Source organism: Nyctibius grandis, chromosome W, assembly GCF_013368605.1.
Source record: "Nyctibius grandis isolate bNycGra1 chromosome W, bNycGra1.pri, whole genome shotgun sequence".
NCBI lineage: Eukaryota > Metazoa > Chordata > Aves > Nyctibiiformes > Nyctibiidae > Nyctibius > Nyctibius grandis.
Genome location: NC_090694.1, coordinates 3558062 through 3571324, shown reverse-complemented (window position 1 = coordinate 3571324; position 13263 = coordinate 3558062). Strand labels below are relative to the sequence as shown.

Below are 13263 nucleotides of genomic sequence, written 5' to 3'. Positions count from 1 at the left end.
GCAACAAACAGGAAGAGCTAGAAGCCACTGTACAGCAGGAAGGTTATGATGTGGTTGCCATCACAGAAACATGGTGGGATGACTCTCATGACTGGAGTGCAGCTATGGATGGCTATAAGCTCTTTAAGAGGGACAGGCGAAGCAGGAGAGGTGGTGGGGTAGCGCTGTATCTTAGGGAGTGCTTAGACTGTGTTGAAATTGAGGAAGATGATGAGGATGACAAGGTTGAATGTTTATGGGTAAAGATCAGGGGGAAGGTCGGCAGGGCGGACATTACGGTGGGAGTCTGTTATAGACCACCCAACCAGGATGAGCAGGCGGACGAGGCGTTTTACAAGCGGCTGTCAGAAGCCGCCCGGTCGCCGGCCCTTGTACTCGTGGGTGACTTCAACTTGCCGGATGTCTGCTGGAAATACAACATGGCAGAGAGGAAGCAATCTAGGAGGTTCCTCGAATGTGTGGAGGACAACTTCCTCATGCAAGTGGTAAATGAGCCCACTAGAGGAGGGGCCCTGCTTGACCTGTTGTTTGTGAACAGAGAAGGACTAGTGGGAGGTGTGAGGGTCGGTGGCCGTCTTGGGAGTAGCGACCATGAAATGTTAGAGTTTTCGATAGTGGGGGAAGTAAGGAGGGGCAAGAGCAGAACTTCTGCCTTAGATTTCCGGCGGGCAGACTTTAGCCTGTTTAAGAGGCTGGTGGACCGAGTCCCTTGGGAGTCAGTCCTGAAGGGCAAAGGAGTCCAGGAAGGCTGGACATGCTTCAAAAGGGAATTGCTAAATATTCAGGAGCAGGCTGTCCCGGTGTGTAGGAAGACAAGCCGTCAGGGAAAAAGACCGGCCTGGTTAAACAGGGAACTTAGGCTAGAACTTAAGGAAAAAAAGAGAGCCTATTTGCTCTGGAAGAAGGGTCGGGTAACTTGGGAGGTCTATAGGGACGTGGCCAGGTCATGTAGGGAGAAGATTAGAAGGGCCAAAGCTCAATTAGAGCTCGATTTGGCTGCTAAGGTCAAAGATAACAAAAAAAGCTTTTACAAATACATCAACAGCAAAAGGAGGGTCAAGGAGAGCCTCCACCACTTGCTGAATGAGGAGGGTAGTGTAGTGTCAGGGGATGAGGAAAAGGCAGAGGTGCTCAATGCCTTCTTTGCCTCGGTCTTTAATGTCAAGACCGGTTGTCCTCAGGAGACTCGGCCCCCAGAGCCTGAAGTTAGGGACGGGGGGCTGTGTGAACCTCCCATGATCCAGGAGGAGACGGTTAGTGACCTGCTGTGCCAGTTGGACACCCACAAGGCTATGGGCCCGGATGGGATTCACCCCAGAGTAATGAAGGAACTGGCAAATGAACTTGCCAAACCACTCTCTATTATCTACCGGCAGTCCTGGTTAACTGGAGAAGTTCCAGCTGACTGGAAATTAGCAAATGTAACGCCCATCTACAAGAAGGGCCGGAAGGACGATCCAGGGACTATAGGCCTGTCAGCCTGACCTCGGTGCCAGGCAAGGTGATGGAAGAGATCATCCTGAGTGCCATTACACGGCACATGCAGGACAATCGGGGCATCGGGGCCAGCCAACATGGATTCATGAAAGGCAGGTCCTGCTTGACCAACCTGGTCTCCTTCTATGACCAAGTGACCCGCTTAGTAGATGAGGGCGGGGCTGTGGATGTAGTCTATCTAGACTTCAGTAAGGCATTTGACACTGTCTCCCACAGCATCCTCCTAGACAAACTGGCTGCCCGGGGCTTGGATGGGTGGACTCTTCAATGGGTTAAAAACTGGCTGGATGGCCGAGCCCAGAGAGTGGTGGTGAATGGGGCAAAGTCCAGCTGGCGGCCGGTCACTAGCGGTGTTCCCCAGGGCTCAGTTCTGGGGCCGGTGCTGTTCAATATCTTTATAGATGATCTAGACGTAGGGGTTGAGTGCACTCTCAGCAAATTTGCAGGTGACACCAAGCTGGGTGGGAGTGTCGATCTGCTGGAGGGTAGGAAGGCCCTACAGAGGGATCTGGACAGGTTAGATAGATGGGCCGAGACCAATGGCATGAGGTTCAACAAGAACAAGTGCCGGGTCTTACACTTCGGCCACAACAACCCCATGCAGCGCTACAGGCTGGGGGAAGAGTGGTTAGAAAGCGGCCCGGCGGAAAGAGACCTGGGGGTGCTGATCGACAGCCGGCTAAACATGAGCCAGCAGTGTGCCCAGGTGGCCAAGAAGGCCAATGGCATCCTGGCCTCTATTAGGAATAGTGTAGCCAGCCGGTCTAGGGAAGTGATCGTCCCTCTGTACTCGGCACTGGTCAGGCCGCACCTTGAATACTGTGTCCAGTTCTGGGCCCCACACTTCAAGAAAGATGTTGAGGTGTTGGAGCGAGTCCAGAGGAGGGCGACCAAGCTGGTGAAGGGTCTGGAGGGTCTGACCTACGAGGAACGGCTGAGGGAGCTGGGGTTGTTTAGCCTGGAGAAGAGGAGGCTCAGAGGTGACCTTATTGCAGTCTACAACTACCTGAAGGGAGGTTGTAGTGAAGTGGGAGCTGGCCTCTTCTCCCAGGCAACTAGCGATAGGACAAGAGGACACAGCCTCAAGCTTTGCCAGGGGAGGTTCAGGTTGGACATTAGGAAGCATTTCTTCACAGAAAGGGTCATTAGACATTGGAATGGGCTGCCCAGGGAGGTGGTGGAGTCACCATCTCTGGATGTGTTTAAGACTGGACATGGCACTTAGTGCCATGGTCTAGTTGACAGGGTGGTGTCATGGCAACGGTTGGACTCTATGATCCCTGAGGTCTCTTCCAACCTGGTTGATTCTGTGATTCTGTGATTTTTCTTTGGATTTTTAAGAGGAAGGTAGCAGAAGACAACTGCTGGTGGATGAAGCCGGATTCCAAGCTCAAAGTAGAGGTGGCTGTGACTTAGATAAATTCATTGAAGTAAATGGTAAACCCAGATGTGAGGAATGAAATTTTGTTTGCAAACACTTAGTAGTATTGTGTGTAAAAAAAAAAAAAAAAATAAAAATTGATTTTTCAGAATTAGAGCTGAGGGGGGAAAAAAGCACTTCAGTTGGAAACTAGAAACATCCAAACAACACCTGAGAAATTGGTGAGATGTGGGTTCTGCCTACTCATTAGTCGCCTGCTAATTTCTTTGCAATTTCAGATAGATACATTTGAACTAGCTTTAAATTAGTTGGCTAACAGTGGCAACCTACATACAGCTTGGATTCTGAAATGAGCTGACCATTGAAGTGCATTTACTCTGCTGCTAAGAAGGTAAATTCTGTAGTCTGAAGCATGCTTGTCATTGCTTCCTAGTGTTCTCCAGCCCAGTTACATCTAAGGCAATACCTGAAATAAATTAGAAACTCTGCAAATCTGTTACATGGTAGCTTATCTGTGTTGCCCTTAGCTTGAACTGGTATTTTCTAATAGTTTCTAGATTTAGGGATTTCTGTGGTGTTTTTTTTTTCTTTTCATCTAAGGAAGAGATAAGTAGTTGTCTTTGTTTAGCCTGCACCCAGGGCTAAACAATAAGCAGTTGTTCTCTTACCCAATGTCCCTTCCCCAACTAAGAAAGGGAATTGGCACTTAGTGCCATAGTCTAGTTGACAGGGTGGTGTCAGGGCAATGGTTGGACTCGATGATCCCAGAGGTCCTCTTCCAACCTGATTGATTCTGTGATTCTGATACTGTGATTCTGAGCACAACGTTAACTGCTCCTAGGTAGGAAGACACTTCTTATTAAGCAAATTATTCCTGTAATTGGGAAAAGGAGGGAGACTCATGGGTTAAAGTTTAAACAGATTTAATAAAATAAAGAAAACAATATCAATGGTAACACAAAACACAAAATTATACTTAGCCCACAGAGTGGTGGCAAGTTGTTCCAGGGATAGCAATTGTTGAAAAGAGACAAGGAGGAGAAAGAGAGAAGGAAGAAGAAAGCAGAGCAAAAAGAATCCCCCCCCAGCAAGCTTTCTTTTTTATAGTGAGCTTGATGTCACTAATACAGAATCCACCTGTGGGCCAGCCTGGGTCAGCTGCCCTGGATTTAACTGCTAAGGGCCTTGATCACCATGGCTGGCCACAAACTGAAACAAAATGTAACAGAAACTTGATAGTATAAATTTTATCCCCATGAATCCAGGACAGTAGTAAAGGCTGCTTTGTATGATACAAATTCTTGTATACTGCATACTTGTCCTTATTACTGTGACCAGTTTGGGTTTTTTTCATTCATGTGCATGACTACTGCAAGCAGTAATGCCATAGTGATGTGCGTATCTTCTACTTTTAGGTCTGAAGCATCTCTGCATCACTGTCTTTTTGTTAGTTTGAAAATTGCATTATAATGGTAAACCAAATAATTTTAAAGACATGAATTCTGAAAAACAGAGTATTACAAATTGGGGCGTATTACGGGTCCCATCTGCCACTTGGTGATACTTTCAGTTTCATAGCAATGGATTATTGCCTTTGGTGTTGTCATAATTTTAAAAGTGAGAATTGGACTTAGTAACACAAATGATGAGATCTGTAAATAGCTAAAATAATGTAAATCAGTAGGCGCTGAGTTCAGAGATGTAGTTTTCTCACCAGAGAATGGAGTGTCGACAGTTGAGATTTGTAGATATTGTTAGTGTTATTACCTAAAGAGAATCTAAAACTTAATTTTGTTTGCTAATATGTAAACAGAAAAAAAAAGTTTTCAGACTGTACCTTAGGTTTATTTTTATATGTTGAAAAGTTGTAATTAAAATTATATTGAAAACTAAAAGCACTGTATAAAAGGGAATTTTTTTTCATGTAAGAGAAATACGCTTTCAATTGTGTTTAATTTTAAACTTCTCAAAAATGTCTCTGTATGCAGTATTAATTTTTATTTCAAATTCAAGAATGCTTCATTTGTAGGTAAGTCATATTGCAGGATCTGAGCATGTTAGTATGGGGTTTTCTTCTGTACTCTCTTCAATATAAAAAAAATTAATAAACTTGTCTGACAATATGCAGAGGCAGCTACTTTCCCCCCTAGTTTGAGGAGGCACAGAAACTTCGATTCTGTATTGTTTAAGTAAATACTACAATTGAGAAGCTATGAACTTCAGTTTTCACAATGTTTTCTGAAACCATGAACTCTTACTATCCAAGAGGGCAAAGTGGAAAGTTTCAGCTTACAGTTATTTTTTTATTAGTTACATTTTTTCTGTTAATCTAGTGCCAAATAATTACTCACTACAGCAGGAAATAGAAATAAAGAGAACTTATTTTTAGAGGAGGTGATTGAAAATTGACTAAAAAAAAGTGACAATCTTTTTTTTTTTTTTTAAATCAAACTTTTTTGTGTACATGGCTTGTTAGTCTACTTGTTTTACAAAAACAGGCAGACATGAGTGTTAGTATTAATCTTGCCTTAAGTGTGCTGCTTCAGTTTCAGACCTGGGGAAGTCCCCATGCTTCTCCTCCTCTTCTGTTTTTCTCTATATAAATCTTACATTTCTTTTTAAAGATAGAGCCTAAAGAAAACCTTTAATTTTAAAGTAATATTTTTAAAGGGTTGATTCAGATTACTGGATTTAGAAGTTCAAAGCAAATGTGTTGGTCTGCATGAAATGTGAACATTGAACAAATGTATAATCATCTGCTTTCATCAGATTTGTGTATTACTGTGGTTGACCTAGCATTTTCCATAATTGCTTCTCTGCTTTGTTCAATTTTAAGGGGATGCTATTATTTTAGTAAGACTCGTTTAATAAGTCTTCTAAGCTGTTAAATACTTGTCTTTCTACTAGCTTGGCATTTTCCTCACAAGTATTCAATTCTCATGCATCCCGGTCATCCTGCCTAGTCTAGTCTAGACCTATGTATCTAGTAATAGACTAGACTTGTCTGAACTGTGCTGTAAATCATACTAACCCATGTTCCAGGTCAGCCTCAAGCAAAATGATCTGTATTTCTGAATGAAACATAATACAGAATAAATAGAGAGATGTTATGAGATGTATATATTAACCAGGAACAAACATGAGATGCTCTTTGGTTTATTTTTGTGTGCCCACTTTAATTCTCTTGCCAGAGGAGATTTTGGGAAGATAAGTTATTAAAGAGTTAATTGGGATGCAGAGAAGAGGGGCCAGTCTCAACAAAAGATGTTGACTGGGTATTTATTACCTTAATTATAAGGTGTTATTTGATCTGTCCAAATTTCATTTGTATCAGCAAGGAGATCCTTTGATCTGTTAAAGATCCTTAGAGCTGCGATATGTTTGTTCTATTGCTTAATCTCCAAAGAGGATGGAAAGATGACAGGTGTACATTTATGGTGTGGGCCTGGGAGAGCTGGAGACTGCTTTATAGTGCCATTTCTTAGATAACGTGGAACACACTGTAAGTCACTGAAATATTCTGTTCTTCACTCTTCTAATTTTATAACAGGACTTACGACAGCTGATCGGGTCCATCTGTCAGAGAAGGGGAAGACCATCTTGGGTCATAGGCTTGCCAAGCTGGTAAAGAGGGCTTTAAGCTAGATTTGCCAGGGGAGGGGGACCTCAGTCCATCACAATTCAGCCAGTCTGATGCCAGGGCCAGCAATACATGCCCAGAGACTGGAGAAGGATGGCAGGTCAGCAGGCGAGCACCAGAAGAGCAGTGGAAAGGAATTCCAGGCAGTAAGGCAGCTTCGTCGGGGGCCCAACTGAAATGCCTCTATGCAAATGCACGGAGCATGGGGAACAAACAAGAGGAGCTAGAGATGTGCGCATACCTGCAAGGCTATGACCTTATTGTCATCACAGAGATGTGGTGGGATGGCTCTGATGACTGGAGTGTTGGAATAGAGGGATACAGGCTTTTTAGGAAGGACAGGCAGGGGAGATGAGGAGGGGGTGTTGCCCTCTATGTCAATGACCAGTTTGAGTGCACAGAGCTCTGCCTGGGGATGGAGGAGGAGGAGCCAACTGAGAGCTTATGGGTCAGGATCAAAAGGAGGGCCGGGACAGGTGACATTATAGTGGGGGTCTGCTACAGGCCACCTGACCAGGAAGACTGAGAGGATGAGGCCCTCTACACACAGATAGGTGTAGTCTCACGTTCACAGGCCCTGGTCCTCATGGGGAACTTCAACCACCCCGATATTTGTTGGAAGGACAACACAATTGGACACAAGCAATCCAGGAGGTTCCTGGAATGTGTGGATGACAACTTCCTTCTCCAAGTGATAGAGGAGCCGACGAGGAGAGGTGCCATGCTGGACCTTGTTCTCACCAACAAGGAGGGGCTGGTGGGGGACGTGAAGCTTAAGGGCAGCCTTGGCTGCAGTGACCATGAAATGGTGGAGTTCGAGATCCTTAGGGCAGTGAGGAGGGCACACAGCCAGCTCACCACCCTGGACTTCAGGAGAGCAGATTTTGGACTCCTCAGGGACCTGCTTGGGAGAGTCCCTTGGGATAAAGCCCTGGAGGGAAGAGGGGCCCAAGAAAGCTGGTTAATATTCAAGGACCACCTCCTCTGGGCTCAGGAACGATGCATCCCAATAAAGAGGAAGGCAGGCAAAAATGCCAGGAGGCCTGCATGGATGAACAAGGAGCTCCTGGATAAACTCAGGCACAAGAAGGAAGCCTACAGAGGGTGGAAGCGCAAGGGCAGGTAGCCTGGGAGGAATACAGGGAAATTGTCCAAGCAACCAGGGACCAGGTTAGGAAAACTAAAGCCCTGATAGAATTAAATCTGGCCAGGGATGTCAAGGGCAACAAGAAATGCTTCTACAGGTATGTCAGTGATAAAAGGAAGACTAGGGAAAATGTGGGCCCTCTCCAGAAGGAAACAGGAGACCTGGTTACCCAAGATATGGAGAAGGCTGAGGTACTCAACGACTTTTTTGCCTCTGTCTTCACCAGCAAGTGCTCTAGCTCCACCACCCAAGTCGCAGAAGGCAGAGGCAGGGACTGGAAGGATGAAGAACCGCCCACTGTAGGAGAAGATCAGGTTCAAGACCATCTAAGGAACCTGAAGGTGCACAAGTCCATGGGACCTGATGAGGTGCATCCACAGGTCCTGAGGGAACTGGCAGATGAAGTTGCTAAGTCACTATCCATCATTTTTGAGAAGTAATGACAGTCTGGTGAAGTCCCCACTGACTGGAAAAGGGGAAACATAACTCCCATCTTCAAGAAGGGGAAAAGGGAAGACCCAGGGAACTACAGGCCAGTCAGTCTCACCTCTGTGCCTGGCAAGATCATGGAGCAGATCCTCCTGGAAACTATACTGAGGCACATGGAAAACAAGGAGGTGATTGGTGACAGCCAACATGGCTTCACTAAGGGCAAATTGAGGAGAAGAAACTGGACTCCACACAATCCAATGTGAATCAAAGTGAAGACGCTTTATTAAGCATAGGCTGTCCCTTTTATACATTTGTACTTTCCCTGGCTGCAAGCATGTGCATTGCTATTGGTTAATATTACTGTCCATGCTTCAAGCACACTCTTCTTTGATGTGTTGATTGGTTACTGCTCTGCCACTGGTCCTTTTTTGATTGGCTCCATCAGTTTCTGTTTCTCCTCCTCCGTGTCCGGCTCCCCTCGGCTACTCCCTCAGTTCTTGTTTGCTCAATTGCTGTTTTTCCTCATTTCTTCTCTCCAAGGTCAGCTTGTTGATACTAACTACATGACTCTTGTCACGCAGCTAGGCCCTCACTCCATACTCTCATACATCTGGCTCATTACATGACCATTCTCCTCCAGAAAGCCCTCTACAGAAAATCATGCCTGACAAATTTGGTGGCCTTCTATGATGGGGTTACAGCGCTGGTGGATAGGGGAAGAGCAACTGATGTCATCTACCTGGACTTGTGCAAAGCATTTGACACTGCCCTGCATGACATCCTTGTCTCTGAATTGGAGAGACATGGACTTGATGGATGGACCACTCGGTGGATAAGAAATTGGCTGGATGGTCGCACTTGAAGAGTTAGGGTCAACAGCTCGATGTCCAAGTAGAGACCAGTGATGAGTGGTGTTCCTCAGGGGTCGGTATTGGGACCATTCCTGTTTAACATCTTTGTCGGTGACATGGACAGTGGGATTGAGTGCGCCCTCAGCAAGTTTGCCGATGACACCAAGCTGTGTGGTGCGTTCGACATGCTGGAGGGAAGAGATGCCATCCAGAGGGACCTTGACAGGCTTGAGAGGTGGGCTTGTGCGAACCGCATGGAGTTCAACAAGGCCAAGTGCAAGGTCCTGCATGTGGGTCGGGGCAATCCCAAGCACAAATACAGGCTGGGCGGAGAATGGATTGAGAGCAGCCCTGAGGAGAAGGACTTGGGGGTGATGGTTGACGAGAAGCTCAACATGAGCCGGCAGTGCGTGCTTGCAGCCCGGTAAGCCAACCGTATCCTGGGCTGCATCAAAAGAAGTGTGGCCAGCAGTTCGAGGGAGGGGATTCTGCCCCTTTACTCCGCTCTCGTGAGACCCCACCTGGAGTACTGCATTCAGCTCTGGGGCCCCCAACAGAAGAAGGGCATGGAGCTGTTGGAATGAGTCTGGAAGAGGGCCATGAAGATGATCAGAGGGCTGGAGCACCTCTCCTATGAAGAGAGGCTGGGAGAGTTGGGGCTGTTCAGCCTGGAGAAGGCTCCAGGAAGACCTTCTAGCAGCCTTCAAGTACCTGAAGGGGGCCTACAGGAAAGCGGGAGAGGGGCTTTTTACAAGGGCAAGTAGTGACAGGATGAGGGAGAATGGTTTTAAACTGAGAGAGGGTAGATTTAGATTAGATCTTAGGAAGAAATTCTTTCCTGTGAGGGTGGTGAGACACTGGCACAGGTCGCCCAGAGAAGCTGTGGATGCCCCCTCCCTGGCAGTGTTCAAGGCCAGGTTGGATGGGGCTTTGAGCAACCTGGTCTAGTGGAAAGGTGTCCCTGCCCGTGGCAGGGGGGTTGGAACTAGATGATCTTTAAGGTCCCTTCCAACCCAAACCATTCTATGATTCTGTGATTCTATGAATGCTTGCTTTGTTCAACCAAAGTGCAGCAAAGATGAATTTATTAGTTTGAAGTATACTTTACAAGCTTTTGATGGAAGAAGGTGCTAGACCTGGGTCATTGCATTGCACTGAATGTATTAAGAATGGGTGTTTATTGTGCTTTTATGGCTAGATGAAAGATGGTAGCCAAGTATTGCATAAGTTAATTCATTCTAATAAATCAGGTTCCCTTTGATCATTTTTACCTGGGGTAATTTATAGTTGTAAGGAATGTAGTAATTTGTTGGGGTCCATGCGAGGAACAGACTACAGCACACCAATATGATGCTCTAATAGTCACTTTATTGCAGTTAACACAGCTCTTTTATAACATACATACTTTCTTATCTCTCAGTCACGCCTTAGGCTATTGGCTGCAAGCACTGTGCATGCTCTGTCTGCGTGCCTCTTCTGCTGTTCCGATTGGATACTTGCTATAAGCCTAAGCAAGCCACATCCTTATGCTTTCTTGCTGACTCATGCTCTTACATAACAGTGTACTCGTATGTTCTCTCTATAGTTCTTCCACGATCCAGGCCCCAACATCTCCCCCTTTCTTTCTTAATACAATGGCAATGGTTCTTGATACCATTCCCTGCAAACCTTTTATGATATAGAGTACCAAGACAAAGATGAATAGCAATACTTGCGCCAAGCCTTTCACTAGGCTGGCTATCCACCCTCCAATTCCCAGATCACCCAACCAGTCACCCAAAAACCCATGATGCTCCCGCATTTTCTGTTCTGGATTCAGATTCTGGAGCCACGGCCAAATGATACATGCAAGGCGGTGATCACGCCTCCTCAAGGCCTCTGGTGCTAGAGTCGCCTGATCCTGTAGCGTCAGCTGGTTCATCTATCCACAGCTTCACCCATTTGGCCGGAACCCATTCGCAGTTATTTCCTGTGGAGACACAAGCATACCCTCTGCCCCAAGTTATCAATTGCTTTGGCCCTTCCCAAGTGCCTGATTCTGGGATGAATACCCTTACCGATACGTTTGTATTACTGAGGTCTTTTTGATTTCCCTGCCCGTGAGCTATGGCAGGTGGTGTTTGCGAGTCCTGCTTAGAGTTTAGCCAATTTAATACAAACAATGTTTTATGTAGCGCATCCTGTGGTCCCATCTCCCCCTGTTTTCGAATAATTTCTAAATGCTTTTTTAATGTGCGATGTGCACGTTCCACAATTGCCTGCCCTGTAGAATTATATGGAATACCGCGTACATGTGTTGTAGGGGCCTGGACCGTGGGAAAATTATAGAGATAACATACGGGTACACTGTTATGTAAGAGCATGAGTCAGTAAGGAAGTATGAAGGTAAAGCTTGCTTAGGCTCATAGCAAGTATCCAATCAGAACAGCAGAAGAGGCGCATGGACAGAGCGTGCACAGTGCTTGCAGCCAATAGCTTAAGGCGTGACCGCGAGATAAGGAAGTATGTATGCTATAAAAGAGCTGTGTTAACCAAAATAAAGCGGACTATTAGAGCATCATATTGGTGTGCTGTAGTCTGTTCCTCGCATGGACCCCAACAATGTGTAATACCCCATTTCTGCATAAACTCTGCAAACGATTCAGATTGATTGTTGCCGCTTGTCTGCGGCAAGCTCCGTTCGGTTGCTGGCTGGCCTGAGGCTATCCGCACCCCAGGGCCATTGAGCACAGACACCAATGTGAGGATGCAACAAATGGTGTTTATTTAACTGCGCAACAGCCTTATATAGTCATCTTGTCCCGTACGAACTCGCGCGATACTTGCACATCCTGCTCCTTTCGCCACGCCTACCTTTCCGTTACAGCCCAAGATTTTCCGGTCGCCGTACCCTAATCTACCTACAATTGATAGGCAGGGCCATTATCAGTCTTAATTTGTTCCGGCTGGCCCATTACTGCAATAGCTTGCAACAGATGTTTTTTAACGGCCTTAGCTGTCATGGAGGTCAGGGCTGTAGCCCACATGTGACCGGAGCAGGTGTCAATCGATACATGGATGTATTTGAGTCGGCCAAAGGCAGCATATTCGGTGATGTCTGTTTGCCAAATCTGTCTGGGTTGGATTCCCCTAGGATTCGCTCCCGCAGTCTGTAACACAGGTATTCTAGCACAATCAGGGCATGAAGCTACAATCGCCCTTGCATCAGTCTTTGTCAATTGGAATTGCGATCGCAATGCTGCTGCAGATTGGTGAAAAAACTGGTGAGATTGCTGAGCCTCTGTTAATTTTGCCTGTGGGGGTCTGTCCACTGGAAACGTGGATACCAACTGATCAGCTCGGGAGTTTCCTTCCACCAAACCTCCGGGTAAACTGGTATGGCTTCTAATGTGGGTGACAAATACTGGGTGTAGACGGTGTTGCATTTCATGCCATAGGTTGAGAAAGGCTTTGAACAGCAGTTCATTGGCGATATGGCGAAGCAACGATCGGTGTATGCGTTTCACAACCCCTACCACGTATAGGGAATCCACTACCAAATTTAAGGGTGCTTCGCGCCACTTTTGTAAGGCCAGGAGTACAGCTTGTAATTCTAAAACCTGAGCAGATCCTTCTGCTACGATGACATGTTTTCTCCATTCTCCCTGTTCTTGCCAGACAAATCCAGCTTTTCCAGTGTGGCTACTTGCATCGGTGAACACCGTGATTGCTTGCAACGGCTCACTGACGACAAGAGGCCGTTCTTCCAGCGATATGTGAGTTTTAAAGATGGGGTGTGACGGATAGTGATTGTCATTCTGCACCGTCGTGTTCAATAGGGCTAAGGACATAAGTTTTTCTCGTTGACATACATCTGGTATTTAGTCGAGGCTGATTGGAATAACAAGCTTGTCAGGTGTTCGTCCAGCCACAGCTAATAGCCGTGCAGTCCCTTTAAGAATGACTTGAGCGATAGCTTCCCACCTTGTAGTGATAGTCTTTTTACCATGAGAGGGTAAAAACACCCATTCCAGCACTTGAAGTGGATTTGACTGAGATGGGTCCCATTGTCCTAATATGCCTGACACTTCAAGGTCCATATTATAAATGTACAAGTCCACGGGTAATTCAGGCACTACTCGTGAAGCACAAGACAAGGCAATCTTTTGAGTTATTACTTGCAGTACAGATCGAGCTTCTTCTGTGAGCTCGCGGGATTCTTGAGGTGCGGAACCCTTCTGAAGCATTTCGAAGAGAGGTTGAAGGTCTGCATTGGTGATGCCGCAGACAGTCCTTATCCACTGAATGTCTCCCACTAATTTCTGTACATCGTTCA

The 13263-nt window shown here is 46.2% G+C and overlaps 1 protein-coding gene across 1 annotated transcript in view; it reads left to right on the top strand.

Moving 5' to 3' along the window:
• The window catches only part of LOC137675734 (splicing regulatory glutamine/lysine-rich protein 1-like), a 74791-nt gene extending 61995 nt beyond the window's left edge, over positions 1–12796 (top strand). Inside the window, exon 12 of the mRNA XM_068421927.1 lies at positions 12606–12796. Within this exon, the coding sequence (XP_068278028.1) occupies positions 12606–12707 (102 nt within the window). The 3' untranslated portion in view covers positions 12708–12796. The remainder of the gene's footprint in view (positions 1–12605) is intronic.
• The last annotated feature ends 467 nt before the right edge of the window (positions 12797–13263 follow it).